Source organism: Esox lucius, chromosome 14 (assembly GCF_011004845.1).
Source record: "Esox lucius isolate fEsoLuc1 chromosome 14, fEsoLuc1.pri, whole genome shotgun sequence".
NCBI classification, from domain to species: Eukaryota; Metazoa; Chordata; class Actinopteri; order Esociformes; family Esocidae; genus Esox; species Esox lucius.
In genome coordinates this window covers 29,617,386-29,636,461 of record NC_047582.1, presented here as the reverse complement: position 1 = coordinate 29,636,461, position 19,076 = coordinate 29,617,386, and the positions used below count along the sequence as shown (strand labels likewise).

Below are 19,076 nucleotides of genomic sequence, written 5' to 3'. Positions count from 1 at the left end.
TCTCTTTGGTCTGCTGCCCATTGATGTGTTCTGCCCTTGATACTGTACTGAGCGCAGTTCTACTTGGTGTATAATTTTCTTTGCAAGTTGCTGCCTGACTGTGTGTGTGTGTGTGTGTGTGTGTGTGTGTGTGTGTGTGTGTGAGAATCTGGTGATCAACTACCAACCATGACCCATGATCTCCATGATGCCTTCATTGGGGAACCTTGGAGGCAGTGTCACACACAGCGTTTTTGCACTAGATAAACAAAACTTGTAGCAAGAGTTGCATCTGATATAAAAACATTTTATAATGTAAATGGATGAAATGTGACTTTGTTGCCTGCCGAGGTGGGCGGTTGAATGTAAGTTTGCTTCCCTGTAAGTGCGTTTTGTATGGTGCCCGATCAATGCCATATGTTACGCAAAGAAATCCAGTAACTTGCACACAAACTAATTTGAGCATGCAAAGTTAGTCTAAGGTCATAAATATCCCATTCATGGATCTTTGCGACACTTTAACAAAATACCAATATGTTCAAAATGAAGTGTATTGCCAGAGCAAAACAACAGGTAAAGTTGGGTTGAATATAAATAAAATGTGTTCTGCCCGAGACTGAATGTGCATGCTTGTTTCTATTAATATTCTGTCTCCGATGTGTTGTTTATTAGCTAGAACATGAATGTGTTAGCTACACTTATGACTAGCTAGTTACAGAACTAAACTTGTGAAATGAAAGGCATCTTTAGTCTGGGAGAATACTCATAGCATATATCTGTGGATATAAAATAAAGCAATTGTTGGCATGAGTATGTACATTATGGGTTGGCCGATTAGCCTGGCCGATAATTGGATCATACTTTTTACAATAATCTGAATTGTTTATTTCTGTTACAACTGCCGATAAAATTCTATGATGATAATAACCAGTAAAAAAAAAATCTGGACTATCGTTACTCCACCGAAAATGCCTGAACTAATGGTTTGGTACTAGCAGAAAAAACTGACTTTGGAATGTGATTTTTCCAGACCCACGTTTAGTAACACAGACATGATAAATCAGCCACATCTGATATGCCAAAGTCCCTAACCTAATTCCCTTTGTTGCAAGAGCAACATTTTAGTTTATTTATGCAGTGATATTTTTGTGTAACAACATCAGTGCTAATGGAACTAGATAGCTAACGTTTTTAGTATGGTAACAATTAATATATAACAGACTACTCGCCTGTATTTTTACTATGTTTTTACTTGATGGTAGCGAGTTTTAACAAAACTAACATCAACTTTGCTAACGTTAAAGATTTCATCTCCATTGTGACGAAATTCTATTGTCTATATTTTACATGTTACACCATGTAGCTAACGTTGTGTCTTGCATTAATTAGCTAACATTCTTAACTTTCTCTTTTGAAACCCCCTTTCATTGCAGATGGCTACACCACAGCAAAGTTAAAGTTACAGAAACCTGACAGAGATTGTAAACAGTAAAATGTACCTGTTTTGGGAAGCTATTTACTTAATAATTTCTATCTATATTAAATGTATGTTCACAAGAAATGCTACTAGGAGGTCCCAGTGCTTTATACTTCAAAATATAATGAATGAACTGTTCTGTTTTCTAGTACTTAAAATCCCCAAATATTTTACATACCCAAATATAATAGTCATTGATCTCCTTGATCACTAATAATTGGAATCGGCCCTTGAAAAAACATATCGGTCGACCCCCAATGTGAATGTTATTTAATTTGTTGTCATGACAGTTTTTGTTGGTCGGTTCAGGCCCACAATATTTCAACAACCTGAGATACAGTGATTATTAGCTACTGGGTCTTCTCACAATCCCTTGGCCCTTGAAGCGTAACAGTTTGTTTTAAAGAGCACACGTTCAGCTCCGTAAGTGTTCAACTCCGTCTTCAAGATGTTAAATAATAAGTGCCAAATAAAATATCAGGGTTGACCGCAACTGTGTTGACTTTAACAAGGTTGACAGTTTCTTTTTAAACCAGATGTCGATCTCCTTGTGACGGGGGGGAAGGCAACGTTGCTGTGTGCACTTGTGAGTGAAAATAGAAAGCAACCTTCCCCAAAAAATGTGATCGCAAACATTGCTATATTATCTGTCTGCCTATTGGTGACAGGATTGCTGTATATCCATCACCCACCACTAAACAACAGGAAGTTGATAAAAGGAGTAGAAACAGCTCATTTACGATTAGACACACAGACCACTTCACCTTTTTCTTTCCTTTCCAAAAAAGTCGAAAAGGATGGTTTTGAGTGAGGGAACAGTAGGGTTAAACCACTGCAAATTGAACGCTTCTGTTCCTCACTCAATACTTTCCTTTTCAACTTTTTGGTAAAGAAATAAAAAGGTGCAGTGGTCTCTTAATTTTTTCCGGAGCCGTGTATTTGTTTTTAAAGATATGAATCTAAAACGACTATATTGAAAAGGAGAGTTTAGCTTAGGTGACAAGGTTTGGTTTCAAGTGATAGGTAGATGCGCAGTGCCTTTGGAAAGTGTTCAGACCTTTTATTTTCTCCACATGTTGTGTTTTAGAAGTGAATACACATTTCTATAAAATTGTTTTCAGTTTATTGGAAACTTTTATAACTGATTTGTAATGGATGTTCACTTATGCTTTGCATGTGAAAGGGGTCAAAAGGAAGTCAATATGAATTGCCCTCTTACGGAGGCATTATTCTTCTTTAGGCTGTGTCATCTCTTTTTGAAGCAATATATGTGCTTGGATGTATATTTAAAACAAATCATCCCACAACTCACCGCAATTTTGCCAGCAAAGTTCATGTGAAACAACATTTGTCATATAGGCTAAATTTTCCCAAAGACCTGAACTCAGGTCTGTTACACCCTGCGTATGAATCCTTTGAGTAAACCGATATTAACGAATCCTCTGCCTGACGCCAAAATTTGGGTAGCCCGGTTTTAATCCTCAGCGCTAGTTAACCTGTCATTAACCGGTGTGGGAAAAACCTGTTCATTGTGTCTTCATCCTGAGGGGCGATAATTGGGATGTGGCTTTCCCGGCGCTTGTCTGTGTGTCTGCTGTGTATCTCTTAATTGCGGCTCACCTTAGCATGGGTTGGCACGGACTCCTGGGGACACCTGGCTACGCATATGGCTTCAGCTACCGCCGTAAGTGACGGCAACCGTTAGACATCTGGAGCGGGAAGAGTTGGGGTTGGGGGGGGGGGGGGTGATGACAACAGGTCTGCCCGAACAAAAGGGAGGTGTTCCAAGAGTCTGCGAATGGTTAGTTGATGAGGTCCAAATGTGAAGGTGTAAAAGGTGCGATGGCGGACAAAACGTCTGTCTCCGCCTCACACGGATAGATGACACCGCATGCAGAAAAGGGGGGGGGGGGGGGGGGGAGTGTAACAGTTTATAAGTAACTCCCAGAGCAACTGTCATTCCCTGTTCTTCCAACAGAAAACAAACCATGAAACTGAAAGCAGGGTCTGGGACACTAACTATCCCATCTGCAGTAGCCTGCGCCCGTCTCAGAGAGAAGGTAGAAGTTGTTTTCAGATTCTGCCTGGCCTTCCGTGAGCTCTGAGAAGCGTACACAGTCTGGTAATGGTCTCTGCTGTGCCCTCTCCTAGGCCAGGTGTTAGATTCACCATATAGCATATATCAGTCAGTTACTATGATCAGATCTACAGCAGTCATTAATCAGGGGTACATTCTGGAACGAGTATGCCAAATTAGGGCTCTAAAACAACAGGCGGTTACACTGCGGTACTACCCCTTTACGGTTGATGACACTGTTACTCACAAAGTTATCGCTATCGTGATCACTCTCCATTAAGACACTATTTCCATGTTATTTCAGTCCATGCTGCTCAATCTCGGGACTGGCGTAGCTTTCAGATGGCCCGTTTAATGAGACCTGTTAAGGCTCAAGTGGTTTGGCTTGATGTGACCATTACAGCTTGACCCAGTCCATTTAACTGTGATAAACTCTTGGCAATTGACTGATCTTGAAGCCAATGATATCAGCAGTCATGGGGGAGGTTAAAGTGACGGATGTGAATCCCTGCCCCTCTTGACACGGATGAGTTAAAAATGGCCGTACCCCTCAATCATGGGTCGTCAGTGCTGAGCAAACGATTGACGCAAGCCTTGTTTGCCTTCGCCGTTCGGGCTACGGAGTGAAGCGGGGGTCGATCCAGTTTCTAAGCATTTGGTATATTGGGGAAACCGGTTCCCTGGACTTGAGAAGGGGTCAACGTTCTGCCCCGTGTGCACCTGCTGATGTTGATTGGTTGTGTGGCTGGCTAACGGACACAGGACAGGCACCAGCTGTAGACACCTGTTCAGTTGAAATCGATCCCACTTACCTTCCCCGTTCGCTCCACCCGCGTTCCCACTCTTCCCATTGGCACCAGGCTTGTGGGGGGGGGGGGGGGGGCCTGAATCTATGCATGCCCAGGGCCCGCTGCCACCTCCCAGGCTTCCGTTTCTTCACACCCTCCAGTCATTCATCCTCCTATCCGTCTCTCTTCTCCCTCTCGCCTCTGCCGGGATGGATGGATGCGAAACAGACAATAAAAGAGGGGGAAAAAACGAGAGGGGCTCCGTAATTGCTTGTTCTTTAACCCCTCTGGATTTGCATACATTAACCCTTGTATTTATGATTTAAGCCCCAGCTTTCGTTAAATGTGTACATATATTACCTTCACGGTCATGCGCGCGAAGGAAGATGTACTTGAAATTCAATCCCTTAAAGGCTGCCGACCACCACCCCTCCCCGCTCCCCCAGCCCTCATCTTCACCCCCAAAACCCCTCATCTTCTATCTATTCCGGTATCTTTTATTTAATTTGGTTTGTATCTCTGAAGGCAAATTGAAAAAGTGACAAGAGGATTGGCAAATGAAAGGATGGTAGAAGGCCCCAGAAAGAGTCATTCACTTCACTAAAACCTGAACAAATCCCACATAAATGACCATGTTGCCTTGTGAGGCCCGATGCTCCGTTGGCCCGTGCCATTGGCCCGTCTGGGTGTCTTCTAAAGGCCCGGAGACTTCTGGAGACATTTGGAGACTTCACCGGGAAAACCACCGCACGGGTTCCGCATCAACCGTCCTTTGACACACCGCCATGGCTAATGACTTGTTGTTGTTGTTTGTTGTTGTTGTTTGTTGATTTCTGTCTCCCGCCCCCTTCCCCTTTCTCATCTCTTTTCATGTCATCTCTCCACCCTGAAGGGCGAGGAGCCAACAACATGCCGTTTTGATTTCCCCCCGCTGGCCAAGAAAGGCCCGAGTGGCTGCTCTGCCAGTAATTTAAAATCCATAACTGTGTAAAAGGGGTCTCATTGAGACAAATGAGAGTGCTGTCTGTGTTATTACATCTAATGAGGGGCCTCTGCGCTCTGCTCTGTTTGCACAGCACCGTCCTCCTCGTAATGAAGTAGCAATATGGCTGCCTTTTATTAAAGCATTTCATCACTCGGTGGCGGACAACCGAAACTCATAGAAATGCCCTCAAAGAGAGAGAGAGAGAGGGGTGTGGGGGTAGTAGATGGAAATGGGAGCGGGCTAGTTGTCATTATTCCCCCTTTGTGATTAATTTACTTCTTACTTTTATTACTGTAGCATATTTGTTTGGGATTTGCTTTTATATACACTCAGTGGCCAGTTGTGGTTCGTGAAAATACTTGGTTGTGGCTTGCTATATAAAGCTGTCATGGAGTCATTAGTTACTGTTTGATTTAATGTCAGAATGTGCAAAAATGTGACCTTAGCGACTTCAGCAAAGTACGATCCTTCAATGCCAAGGCATCCCGGTTGCACTATCTCAGGAATAGACGCCCTCTTGGGTTTCTCACGCAAGACTGTGTCTAGGGTTTACCCAGAATGGTGCGACAAACACAAAACATCCAGCCAGCGGCAGTACTGTGAGCTTGCTGACGAGAGAGCTCAAAGGAGACTGGCAAGAGTTGTGCAAACTAACAGACGGGCCACCAAACAGAAGTACAACAAAGCCGTGCCGAGCGACATCTTGGAATGCCCAATTTGTTGGCCCTGGGTTTTTTCAGCAGACTGCAACTGCGTTGAATTCCTTATTAGCTTTAGAAACAGGTCGTCGATTCAGTGTGCCGCCTCTACCAGACAAGTGAGTAGGAAATCATCCGTTGGTCCAACAGCACGATCAATGTACGGCCAGTCACCATTCCTCGGACTGTTTCAGCATTTTACTTTTTGCCGGAACCAGCGTAGGAATGTTTAGACTGTGGAAGAGTGAGTGATAGAGTTGTTGTGCCGTGTAAGGAGACCCGGAGAGTGCTGGAGGGAATGAAGACAGAGAGATGGGAGATGAAACACTTGTGCTGTTGATTGGCAAACTACACACACAGATCCTGTCCTCACTATACCTCCGGCCATCCATTTATTTTGGAGTGTGTGCTTGTGTGTGTGTGTGTGTGTGTGTATGTGTGTGTGTGTGTGTGCGCGTTTACGTGTTTGAATACTGTGGCTGTGCGCGTGTGCGCGCATGCACCTGTGTGTGAGAATGTACCCGGCTTGTCAGGGAATAGTTCCTGGGCCCAATTATCTGTGGCCAAACTGGGCCCATAGCGGCTGGAAGTTAGTCCACCAAACCCCTGTGAGCTACCATCGCCTAACCTCCTACCCCCAACAGCCCTGGCCCCATTGATGTTGGCAGGCAGGGTCTGGAAAGTAAGCGCTGGGAGGAGTGAATTTGGGCTTTAGTATGGTGTCAGATGGGCTGGGTGTACTGAGAGAAAAAGGTTGGAGGGGGGTTGGGTTGCCAGGTTGGAGCTCAGAGATGTAGGGGATTGAGTTGCCAGGTTGGATTACTGACATGGAGGAAGGTTGGTTTGCAATGCTGGAGCTCAGACATGTGGGGGTTGGGTTGCTAGCACTGACATGGAGATGGTTGGGCTGCCATGTTGGAGCTCTGACATGGAGGGGGTTGGCTTGCCAGATTGGAGCCCAGACATGGAAGAGGGTTAGGTTTCCAGGGTGGAGCTCTGACATGGTAGAGTATTTGTTTGCCAGGTTGGAGCTCAAATATAGAGGGGGTTGGGTTGCCAGGTTGGAGTCTGGTGAGCCACAAGCAGCCAGCAAACCAGGAAAACCAGGAAAGTTGCACAGTGCTTAGCTACACACCACTGGTCCTCCAGTATAGCTACGATCAATTTGGGCAAGATCAAATGTGTGAGGGGTGGAAGAAGTTCCAGAGATTAAATCTAAGGTGTGCTCCACAGGATTTGGATGGGGGCAGAGGATGTCCACGCAATAACGCAAATCGCACAACACGTTCCACTCAGGGACCGGAGGCGCGCACACAGAGAGGCCCATTTTAAAATCTGTTTCCTATTCCTAGGGCTGAATGGCTGAGCTGTCCCTGCGCCTAAATAATGATAGACGATTATTGCTCTCTGGCTACAATGTGTGCACTCGTTAAAACTAACGACCCCATCATCTTTGTGAAGTAGCCTCCCTCTGCATCATTCTGAGTGGCACATTCTTATGGGTGCTCTCCTATGCAAGTGCCCTGGCTATTGATTGCTTTAATACCGCTGTATGTATGTCTGCTGTTTAATTAAACTGAAATCACTCATTATTCTATGGCACCACTTGCAATAGGACCATGTTTTATCATGTTTGTCTTGGTGCTTGTGTCAAATCGTGTTTATTTTATGTTCTGCTGTTTCTTTGTGAGAAACTTGTCAACCTTTTTTGTGAGAAACGTATCAATCTTTTAAATTTTTGTGCTGTGCATTTTATTTTAGTTTCATTGCAATTCTGTTTAATACAGTTTATGGATTGTGGATTTGCATGTGGTTCTATTTCTTTTTGAGCTAGTGTGTGTGCTGGTGAAATGCACAACCTCATGGTGCCTACTCATCACTCCCCCTACCCATGCTGACTCTCCTCCCAGCCCCATCACAAATAAACGCATCATTTATCACTTTCAAATGACGTCAACAACAACAACAGCAACAACAACCACATTTCCTGCCATAGAAAATCCCTCCCTATGCTCCTGGGGCTTTGTGGGAAATTAATTATCTGTTTGTCATCCCAGCCCCGTTCTCTGTTGAGAACGAGTGATTTGAGCTTCCCCATCACAATAGACAGGAGAAGTGGGATGATTGACAGATCTAAAGTAGAGGGGTGGAGACAGTGCAGGTGCCCCCCCCCCCCTCCTCCTGTAGCTCTCAGCTGTTGGAGAATTATTAGTTGGAAATGGTATTGACAAGGTAAAAGCCCTGGGAGTGCTGAGTTCTCTGTATTGTGTTTCTGTGGGGGTCTGAAGGGAATGGATAGGATGGCTCCAGGGGTCAGAAGAGCTTAAATCAATTGATATAGAGATGAGAATGGAACACACAATGAAGTCCTCATTTAGGCTAAAAAGTTTTGACGCTGTTGTTTTTGGCCCCTATGTGTGATGGACAAAAAAAACTACTTTAAAAAGCCCTCGGTGACACAATACGGATTGCATGTTAGATCCCCCCCCCACATTACTCCAGCTAGAAATGCCGTTCAAATGTGCTGACCTGTCAGGACCAGGCAATCTTATATACTTTTTGTTATGTTTATTTTTTTATTACTAACATTAATGCTGGATGGTTTCTTACCGTGAGAATCTTATATGGGCCCAGAAACTGTTATCTATGGTGGAATGACCTTAAAAACAGCCATGGGAAACATCAACACATTTTAGCCATCGCTGGCAGAAGATAAATGGGAGTAATTGGGGCATATGAGCATGTTTTACACCAACTCCTGAAATCGATTATATATTTGGTTTAATGTTACTTAAAGGTATTTTGACAATTAAAAAACAAGCATGCTCATATGCCCCAATTATGTCCATAGATCTTTAGCGGGTAGTGGTTACATTTCTGTTTTTCTATGGCTATTTAAAGAACACTAAACCGTGGATTACTGTTTCTCTTGACCCATTGACTACTTTCAGGGTAAAGGAACCATCTAACATCAAATGTAAAGAAAGTGAAATTGTCCTTTTATTCAGCATTAACTCTGGGATGCCAATACAATACTTTTTATCTAAACATCTGGTTATTCAACCAGAGCCTTGTCTCATGTGAAATTAGATTCTATAAAAATACACTTGATGAAGAACCACATCAAAGTTTTTGTTTTTTTCTTCCTGCTGTACCTTTCTAAAACACCTGCCGTGTTCATCAGTTTCACAACAAACTGAGCAAACTTAAAAGGGGCTGTGATGGTAATTCTATCCATTAGAACCCGATTAGGAACAGGGCCAATGTTTGCAAGTCTATTATTAAAGTAAAAAGTCTAACACTTGTCTTACTGAAGGCCTTGGCTCACTGTGGCGATTGTAGAACATGCTACCATTTGATACTCGTCTCACCTCCGATTGCTCACTCACCTCTTGCTGGGTTTTGTTAACAGGCGTAGGAACTCTTAGTTGTTACATAGAGGGACAAGGGATCTTAGTTACATGTAGGATGTTATTGTCACTTTCACCTGTGCAACTCTACATGAGCAACTATTCGCCTAACGGTTAAGAATACGTAGATCTAGCCCAACCTACGTTATATAAAATTGCCAATTCATGTCCTCTCTGTTTGGCGTGGACCTCAGAATTTGGCTTTTCGGAGAGATGTTTCACATGATATAATTAATCTTTTGAGGATTCTTAGAATCTAACAACCCAATGACTAATATCCTGAGTGTAGTGCATCCACCCACTCTGCCAAAAAATATGGTGATGATGAAGTTTCCTGAATAAAAAAGGCAAGCATTTTTATTCATTTTGTGATATTGAAGTGGGCTCTGTCTTCAAAATATATATTATATTTCACAATGTCTGATTTCTTTACCCAATGCAGCTGTTTCTGTTAAACAAGTAGCTTGGCATACGCTGAGTGACTGAATGACTTTTCTGATAGCAACTTGATGGAGTAAAATGTACTTACTATTACTCAGTAATGTGGTTATTCCACCTGGCTATTAATGTTATCCTGTGAGCTCAGCCATGGTTGATGGCTGGGGAATCTGTTCCAAATGTAGCGTGTTTGTGCGTGTATGATGAGAATCAGAATGGTTTGCTGAAGGTTAATTAGGGGAAACAGTTTGATCTTCGACAATCCCAAAGTGTCCCAATGAGTCCAGGCCATGAAGGCAATTGTACATCACAATAATTGGGAGGGGAGGAATCTAGGCTAAAACTGGAATAAAAATAACATATAATACCGCTATGTCTTATCACAATGTTGTTTTATGTCCTGGGGATTTGAGAAGAAAGACAAGAAGCTCAGTAAGACATTGAGCCTCTCTGCTATGTAGCTTGTCCTTACCGGAGTCATCTGTGCTAGCTGATATGACACTGTCTCTAACGATGACAATGATGTTTCAACACCATGGGCATATCAAGTTAATCGCCTATAGGTGTCATACTGAATTGCCGTTGATAATCAAAATGCCGGCTGGATCGTCTTATAAAAAAATATGCGCTTCACGATCTATCCAAAAATCAGCACCATGCTACTCCACAGAGTATATGTTTTAAATTCCTGATAAATTTTTATGTTTTCATGTAGGGGGCCCGTTGGTCAAAAGTGGCATACAGGTGCTGGTCATATAATTAGAATATCATCAAAAAGTTGATTTATTTCAGTAATTCCATTCAAAAAGTGAAACTTGTATAATGTATACATTCATTCCACACAGACTGATATATTTCAAGTGTTCATTTCTTTTAATTGTGATGATTATAACTGACAACTAATGAAAACCCCAAATTCAGTATCTCAGAAAATTTGAATATTACTTAAGACTAATACAAAAAAAATATTTTTAGAAATGTTGGCCAACTGAAAAGTATGAACATGAAAAGTATGAGCATGTATAGCACTCAGTATTTAGTTGGGGCTCCTTTTGCCTGAATTACTGCAGCAATGTGGTGTGGCATGGAGTCAATCAGTCTGTGGCACTGCTCAGGTGTTATGAGAGCCCAGGTTGCTCTGATAGTGGCCTTCAGCTCTTCTGCATTGTTGGGTCTGGTGTATCGCATCTTCCTCTTTACAATACCCCATAGAATTTCTATAGGGTTAAGGTCAGGCAAGTTGGCTGGCCAATTAAGAATAGGGATACCATGGTCCTTAAACCAGGTACTGGTAGCTTTGGCACTGTGTGCAGGTGCCAAGTCCTGTTGGAAAATGAAATCTGCATCTCCATAAAGTTGGTCAGCAGCAGGAAGCATGAAGTGCTCTAAAGCTTCCTGGTAGACGGCTGCGTTGACCTTGGACCTCAGAAAACACAGTGGACCAACACCAGCAGATGACATGGCACCCCAAACCATCACTGACTGTGGAAACCTTACACTGGACTTTAAGCAACGTGGATTCTGTGCCTGTCCTCTCTTCCTCCAGACTCTGGGACCTTGATTTCCAAAGGAAATGCAAAATTTACTTTCATCAGAAAACATAACTTTGGACCACTCAGCAGCAGTCCAGTCCTTTGTCTTTAGCTCAGGCAAGACACTTCTGACGCTGTGTCTTGTTCAAGAGTGGCTTGACACAAGGAATGCGACAGCTGAAACCCATGTCTTGCATATGTCTGTGCGTGGTGGTTCTTGAAGCACTGACTCCAGCTGCAGTCCACTCTTTGTGAATCTCCCCCACATTTTTGAATGGGTTTTGTTTCACAATCCTCTCCAGGGTGCGGTTATCCCTATTGCTTGTACACCTTTTTTCTACCACATCTTTTCCTTCCCTTCGCCTCTCTATTAATGTGCTTGGACACACAGCTCTGTGAACAGCCAGCCTCTTTAGCAATGACCTTTTGTGTCTTGCCCTCCTTGTGCAAGGTGTCAATGGCCGTCTTTTGGACAGCTGTCAAGTCAGCAGTCTTCCCCATGATTGTGCAGCCTACAGAACTAGACTGAGAGACCATTTAAAGGCCTTTGCAGGTGTTTTGAGTTAATTCGCTGATTAGAGTGTGGCACCAGGTGTCTTCAATATTGAACCTTTTCAAAATATAAAAATTTTCTGAGATACTGAATTTGGGGTTTTCATTAGTTGTCAGTTATAATCATCAAAATTAAAAGAAATAAACACTTGAAACATATCAGTCTGTGTGGAATGAATGTATACATTATACAAGTTTCACCTTTTGAATGGAATTACTTTCTAATTATATAATTATATTCTAATTATATGACCAGCATTTGTATTTTGATTGAACGACCTCTTCAGGGTTACAGTATATGCTCAATCTGGGATGACTCAGGTCTTGACCTAAACTGCCTGTTTCCCAGTGGGCCCAGCAGGCTTCACTAAGCCCCAGTTAGTCATAGGAGTGAGGCGTAAACGTTGCGACACACCAAACTAGCCTGAGACCTTTCAGATCAGACAAAAGAGAGGCTACGCGTGACCCTTGATTCAACTACCACCAACTGCCACCCAGCCGTCTCAGCCGGCACCCCAGCAGGATTGTAGGCTTGTGGCACCTGACATTTGATTCCTTTTGGGTTGTTTACATCAGCACCTCCCTCCCTCTCAGCTGAATCCGTGGTGTCTCACACGGTGCCCCCGTCAACTGTTTTCCAAGCGCACCTGAACCACCACCTGCGCGCTGCGTCCCACGACGGCCTCAAAGCATCATGGGAGCCGAAGCCTCGCCCACCAGCTACTGCAGCCTCAGCCTTATCCGTCGCCACGGTGACCAGTGGGCCGAGTCAATCATTTGGCTGTCCACCTGGGGGGGAGGGTGAGGTCTTTTGGGGGGGGACTGCCGCCTGGCAGTGTTGTTTGTCCCTCCCTCTGGTTCCGCCAGGATCTCAACACGGCTGTGCCTGCCCACTGGGGAGCTCGGTCGCTGGGCGGGACGCCCTTCTCTGCCTACCGTAAACATAATCCCCAGCTAGCAGTGGACTGGCCAAGTCTGTTGTTGTCAGACTCTCGTCTGAGCTCTCCTGGGCCCCTTGGTTTCTGTCTCTCGGCCGGTCTCTCTTTCCGTACCCCTCCGTTTTCTTCTCGCTCTCCGTTTCCTCATGCTGTCTTTGTCTCGTCTACTATTCTATTTTTATTTTATTTTGTTGTTTCTTTCTTTTTTGTCTCTCACTCCATCCCTCTATCTGTCATTGTTAGTAGTTATTAGTCCCAGGGCCCTAATCCAGTGTTCTCAGACTCCCTGTGTTGGAGGGCCGCAGCTGAGAGAGAGAGGGGAGTCCGGGCAAAGCCCCTGCCTGCCAGCCCTCTACCTCCCCCCCTTCCCCTCACCCCTTGGTCCATGCTGATCCCCTCTACCCGTTCCCCGCTGGCTCCTTTGGATCCTGCCGCTCGTTCCTGTCACTGTTGCCCATATGTTGGGGCTGCCCCCCCAGGGCCCTGTTAACACTGCCACAGACACACACACACACACACACACACACACACACACTGATTTGTCTTACTTCTAAGTGTTTCTCATTGCCTGTACGATGGTCTTTGATTTCTTCCTGTCAACGTCTCTGCTCTGTCTCTCCTCGTCTTCCTCTGTCTCTCCTCGTCTTCCTCTGTCTCTCCTCGTCTTCCTCTGTCTCTCCTCGTCTCCCTCTGTCTCTCCTCGTCTTCCTCTGTCTGTGGTTTCTCAGGGCTTTGCCCTGTCATATGGTGTGTTGCCGTTAATACTTAGATTTATAGGGCCCTTCAGATGTATAAATGATCTCTCCCTCTCTCCCACCCCCTGCTCACAGGAAACTCTTCAGACAGTCCCTAAGTTCTGCTTCCCCTTCATTGTGGACAGGTAAGTTTGTTGTAATGCCCGCACACGCACACACACAGGAGTGCACATACACACTCTTCTTCGTTTGTAATACCGCACAGCCGGCAGCCATGTTTTCCGGAAGCTTTTTGGAGAGTTTAAGGTCCTAGACCCTAATAACAGAGACACACACCACCCACCCCTTAATGGAAATTCTCTCATTTACACACACGCACACACAAACACACACACGCACACACACACCTCTAGGGAGGTCTCAGGTCTCTTTAGAGGGTGATTTACCAAAGCCAGCTGGATGCTAGGCTAGAGCTCTCTTCTGTCCTCTCCTCACTTGGTTAAGAGAGAGAGCCCCGTCACGCACGCACGCACGCACGCGCACACACATAAAAGGGGTTTGAGAATTACTCATTTTGGATGTTGCCTGACATAAGTACATTTTGTTGCATTAAAGTTTGACTCAGCAAACAATTAATTGAAAGTACAATCATTCTTCAAGATAATTTGTATTTTCAACTTGCCGCTTTAATATCTTCTCTATAGCTTTCCCCATTCCAGTAGACATGTTATAGCACCTTTAAACAAAGTGCTCTCACCTCAAGGGTATAACATGACAAATGGTTATGTTATAGCACCTTTAAACACAGTGCTCTCTCCTCTAGGATATAATATGACAAATGGTTATGTTATTGTACCTTTAAACACAGTTCTATCACCTCTAGGCTATAACATGACAAATGGTTATGTTATAGGACCTTTAAACACAATGTAATCCCCTTTAGGCTATTACATCACTCATGGTTATGTTATAGTGCCTTTAAGCGCAAGGTTATCAGGCCTATATCATCAAAAAAAGATAGGTTACAGTTCTTTTGAAGCCAAACTGTATTAAAAACTACTTCACACTCTCATATCCCACACACACTATGCTATAACCAGCAGCAATTACAAAGCGAACACTGCTATGTGCTATTGGGCTGGCTCCTAAGTGCCATCGCCATCTACTGGAGACATGAGGAACCATGCACTTGGTTACTCTGGTCCCTACCCTCAGTCTCAGTCAAGATCAGAGGATGGGACGTACAGTGGAGAAGGCGGGGAGGCAGCATAGGAGATGAAAACCCAAACGCCGTGTGCGTGTATTTGTGAAGCTGTTTGACATTTCCACCCTAGTCCGTCTCTCTCTTTCTTGACACCAGCTCAGGCTGAGAAACACTGCTTGTACTGTCTGTGCCCTTGGGGCGTGGTTTTCATCTACAAACACACAGCCTGGTCATTAGTCCCACCCTTGTAGGCTTCCATGGTGACCCAACCTGCATGCTAAGGGTGCAGGCTGGTTGCGCCGGCCACTGGTCATACGTTCCAAACAGCCATTCATTACTATAAGGTGAAACACTCAACCATTAATTACTGTAGTACGAAACACTCAATCATTCATTACTGTAGTATGAAACACTCAATCATTCATTAGTGTTGTACGAAACACTCCATCATTCATTACTGTAGGATGAAACACTCAGCCATTCATTACTGTAGGATGAAACACTCAGCCTTTCATTAATGTCGGATGAAACACTCAGCCTTTCATTAATGTCGGATGAAACACTCAGCCATTCATTAATGTCGGATGAAACACTCAGCCATTCTTTAATGTCGGATGAAACACTCAGCCATTCTTTAATGTCGGATGAAACACTCAGCCATTCATTAATGTCGGATGAAACACTCAGCCATTCATTAATGTCGGATGAAACACTCAGCCATTCATTAATGTCGGATGAAACACTCAGCCTTTCATTAATGTCGGATGAAACACTCAGCCTTTCATTAATGTCGGATGAAACACTCAGCCATTCATTAATGTCGGATGAAACACTCAGCCATTCATTAATGTCGGATGAAACACTCAGCCATTCATTAATGTCGGATGAAACACTCAGCCATTCATTAATGTTGGATGAAACACTAAACTAGCAGGTTTCTAAAGTGACAGCTGCTTACATTTATAGTTATGTTTTCAGCTCATAAACCTTGTCTCTAAAACATTCCCTTCAACAAATTCCAACTTTTTCTTCTCGTACAATGAGGATATTGAAAATAAATAGTTTTTAGGTTTTCCTCAGACATCATGCTGACAATGACTATAACACAGCAAAGAACAATGAGACCGTTATTTAGAAAAGCTGTTCCTTTGAGTTAAACTAGAAGCCATGTTTTAAGATGTGTACTGTCCGTCTGTCTTTCTGCTATCCCTCTCTTTCTCCTCTCTGTCCGGTCAAGGCAGGATTTAACAGCCTTTCTGACTTGCTCATATGGAAAAGGTTGTGTGGATCACTTCAGTTGATTTGACCGATACATTTGTTGTGTTGCAGTCTGTCGGTGAGCCAGGTGGGACAGAACTTCACATTCGTGCTGACGGACATCGAGAGCAAGCAGCGCTTTGGCTTCTGCCGCCTCTCCTCCGGGGCCCACAGCTGTTACTGCATCATCAGGTGAGACCCGTGTGTCTGGGAAAGGGGTGCGGAGGGGTTTGTCCAGGTGCACAGGATTCAGTAAAGCTACAGTAGGTCCCCTCGGACCCGGTCTGGGGGACACCAACACCACAGTGTATCTGGGCCTAGGTAAAAAAAATATATATATATAATAATGACAGCACCGACAATCACCCCTGTACAGAGAGGGCCCTCTGTCCTCATTACTCTGTGGAGTTTGGACGGCGCTGTCAGTGTCTTTGCCCAGGGTCCATCAGGATGGGTCAGGCCGCACGCACCCAGACACGTGAAGCGGACTCACTCGGTCTCCGTGGAGCAGTTCCTCGGTCTCACGCTGAATGCCCCGTCGCCCCGTGTCCTTTCCCCCGACCACCAAGGCCACCACGCGGCCCTCCGTCCTGACACCCCTTTGACCTGTGCTTTGTTGGGTAGTGATCCTGGGTGGAAGTGACAGCCATTCCAGTGCCGGGGCGGATGGCCACCTCAGGAACAGAGAACGTTGCTCGGCTGTGTTTGTGTGTGCGTGTGTTTGTGTGTGTGTGTGTGTGCGCGCGTGTGCATGTGCGTGCGTGTGTGTCTCTCTGGTGCAGCAGCTGTAATACATCCATTGGGTGGACAGCGAAGCCACCACCGCTTTGGGCAGAGCCCGGAAAACATTCCCGGATATCCTATCACTCCGTTGCTTTGAAATCCTACTCCATCTTCCAGTGTTTTGTCTCTGACTAGAAATTCCTGTGTGCTCCAGCAGTCCCCACCCCAACTCTTCTCTACCAATTTCTGTCTCCGTGTAAGCTGGGAGGCATACCTTTGTGGGTAAGGCCGGTATATGTCGATCGAAACGTTGCCTTATTTCTGTTTTTGACGATATATAAAATATGAGTGATGATAAGAAGAATGACACTCCCTTTAAAATCAGTCCCTCTCTTTCAGTCTCTTTCTGGTTTCATTTCTGCCGTCCTATTTTTGTTGTCTCGTCTGCTTATCTCTTTATCTTTCCCCTCTCATCCCGTCTCTCTCCACCCAACTTCTCTCACTCTCCTCCTTTCTCAACACCCCCCTCCCCTCACTCTGTCTCTCTTCCTCTTCCTCCTGTCGATGTCCACAGCTGTTCGTTGTCTACCAGTCTTTCTTGACTCAGATGCAGGACTCATGCACGGTAGCCAGACTATCCGGTCACATCCTCTTCCTGTTGATTCTTATGTTGTCCCTGGCGATGCACAATACCGCGGGAAGTGTGAATGAAACGGCAACAAATGCCAGTGAACGCCGTCGGTTCTGTAGCAGTGGGTTTTATCAGTACGTACAGAGAAATGGAAGGCATGCAGACATGCTGAACAAACACAAAGCCTGTGGAAATGCTTTAGCGTTGAGGGCAAAGTCACATGGGTACTGCTTTGTGATCAGGCCTTACCCTAAATCTGAGCATTGTTTCAGGGACGCATGGGGGAGTGAGACTTGGCAAAGGCATCTTTGTCCCACACGCATGGACTGCTAGCTGCTTCTAATAGGATTAGGCCAATATAGATTCACCTATGGCTAGGCGTTGTCTTTATTCTGTGCTCCTCAAATCCAAAGTTGTGAAGTAGTTACAGTATTTACATGTTTGTTTAGGTGGCCTGAGTGATGTCACGGAGGGAACTGTTTTCCTCTTTCTCTCTTTCTGCTTTTCTTAGTCTCTTTCCCTCTCCGTCTGTCCCACCCGGCTGAGGGACGAGGAGGTCCGCCATTTTGCTTTAATTGAGGAGAAACTTGTGAAGGGATCAGAAATATCTCGAGGGATTAGGGGCTGTGACGGCGAGATTGAAGGAGGTTGGAGAGCGAGCGAAGGAGGGAGGACTGAAAACTCTGAAGTCGGGGCCTCCCCCTGCTGTTCGCGTCGCAGAGCAAAACAAGGGGGCTGCTGGGAATGAATATAGTTAGCATGACCCCTGAACACGCCGAACTGTTGACATGGAAAGCAGCCAGGGCCGCGTCCACAGAACGCCTTTTGTTCATCTCATTCACCCCCCCTCCCTCCGCTCCTTCCACTCTGCTTTGAGGGGGGGGTGGGGGGGTAGAGGGAGAGAGAGTTGGCAGCTCGGATAAGAGGAATGCGAACAGGGAAGCCCCCTTTTATTTTCCCATGCTTTGGAAACAAGAGGTGGGCCTCTGAGCTGGAGCAGCACGGCCTCTCCGGCAGGTCCGCTCGGGCTGAACCCAATGGACCCTGACAGGTTCCTGGCCTGGCCTTGCCAATTGGCAGAGCCCGGAGGGGGTCAGCACGAGGCGGGCGGGCCCCATTTAGGGCTGTTGTATTGGGTTTGATTGTTAATTTGATTGATTATATTAGTATGTGATGATCAACTGTAAAGTGTCCTGTTCTGGCCGAGGTTTGAGGTAAACGGTTGGCTTCTTTACCCTGAGCCCCAATGGGGGGGGGGGGGGGGGGCTTTGCTCCCATCATTCCAGTGTCTGCAGTTTATAGACCAGACCGGACTGGAGTGGAAAGTTTCATGTGTGATGAGTATGGAAGCAAGCTTGCAAACCAGTTATTCTGAAACATTTGCCATCAAACAATACTCTTTTATACCAAGCTTTTTGTTATAGACATTTCATCTAATTTCTGTTCTTTCTGACCTCTAGCACCAGTGGGTCATACCAGTATGAAATCCAAATTAAGAAAAAACACAAGAGAGGGGAGAAAGCCAATCCAATTCTCCAGACTGTTGACTAAAGACAATTGCCCAGGGAGTGGGGGGGGGGGGGGGGGGGGGGGGTCGTCTCTGGACTATGTAGTGCCCCAGCATGTGGCTCTTTCTTTGGGGTTCCTCTTCACTTGAGCTGGGTGGATTAAAGTCACACTAGGCCTCTGACA

The 19,076-nt window shown here is 45.2% G+C and overlaps 1 protein-coding gene across 7 annotated transcripts in view; it reads left to right on the top strand.

The window, feature by feature from the left end:
- The window catches only part of dennd1a (DENN/MADD domain containing 1A), a 93,164-nt gene that overhangs the window by 27,481 nt on the left and 46,607 nt on the right, over positions 1 to 19,076 (top strand). For all 7 annotated transcript variants that reach the window (XR_002197809.2, XM_010889677.3, XM_020053328.2 and 4 more), the window contains exons 4-5: positions 13,705 to 13,754; positions 16,103 to 16,222. Coding sequence is in view for 6 of the 7 variants with exons in the window: in XM_010889677.3 (XP_010887979.2) it covers positions 13,705 to 13,754; positions 16,103 to 16,222 (170 nt within the window). In the remaining variant the exon portion in view is untranslated. The remainder of the gene's footprint in view (positions 1 to 13,704; positions 13,755 to 16,102; positions 16,223 to 19,076) is intronic.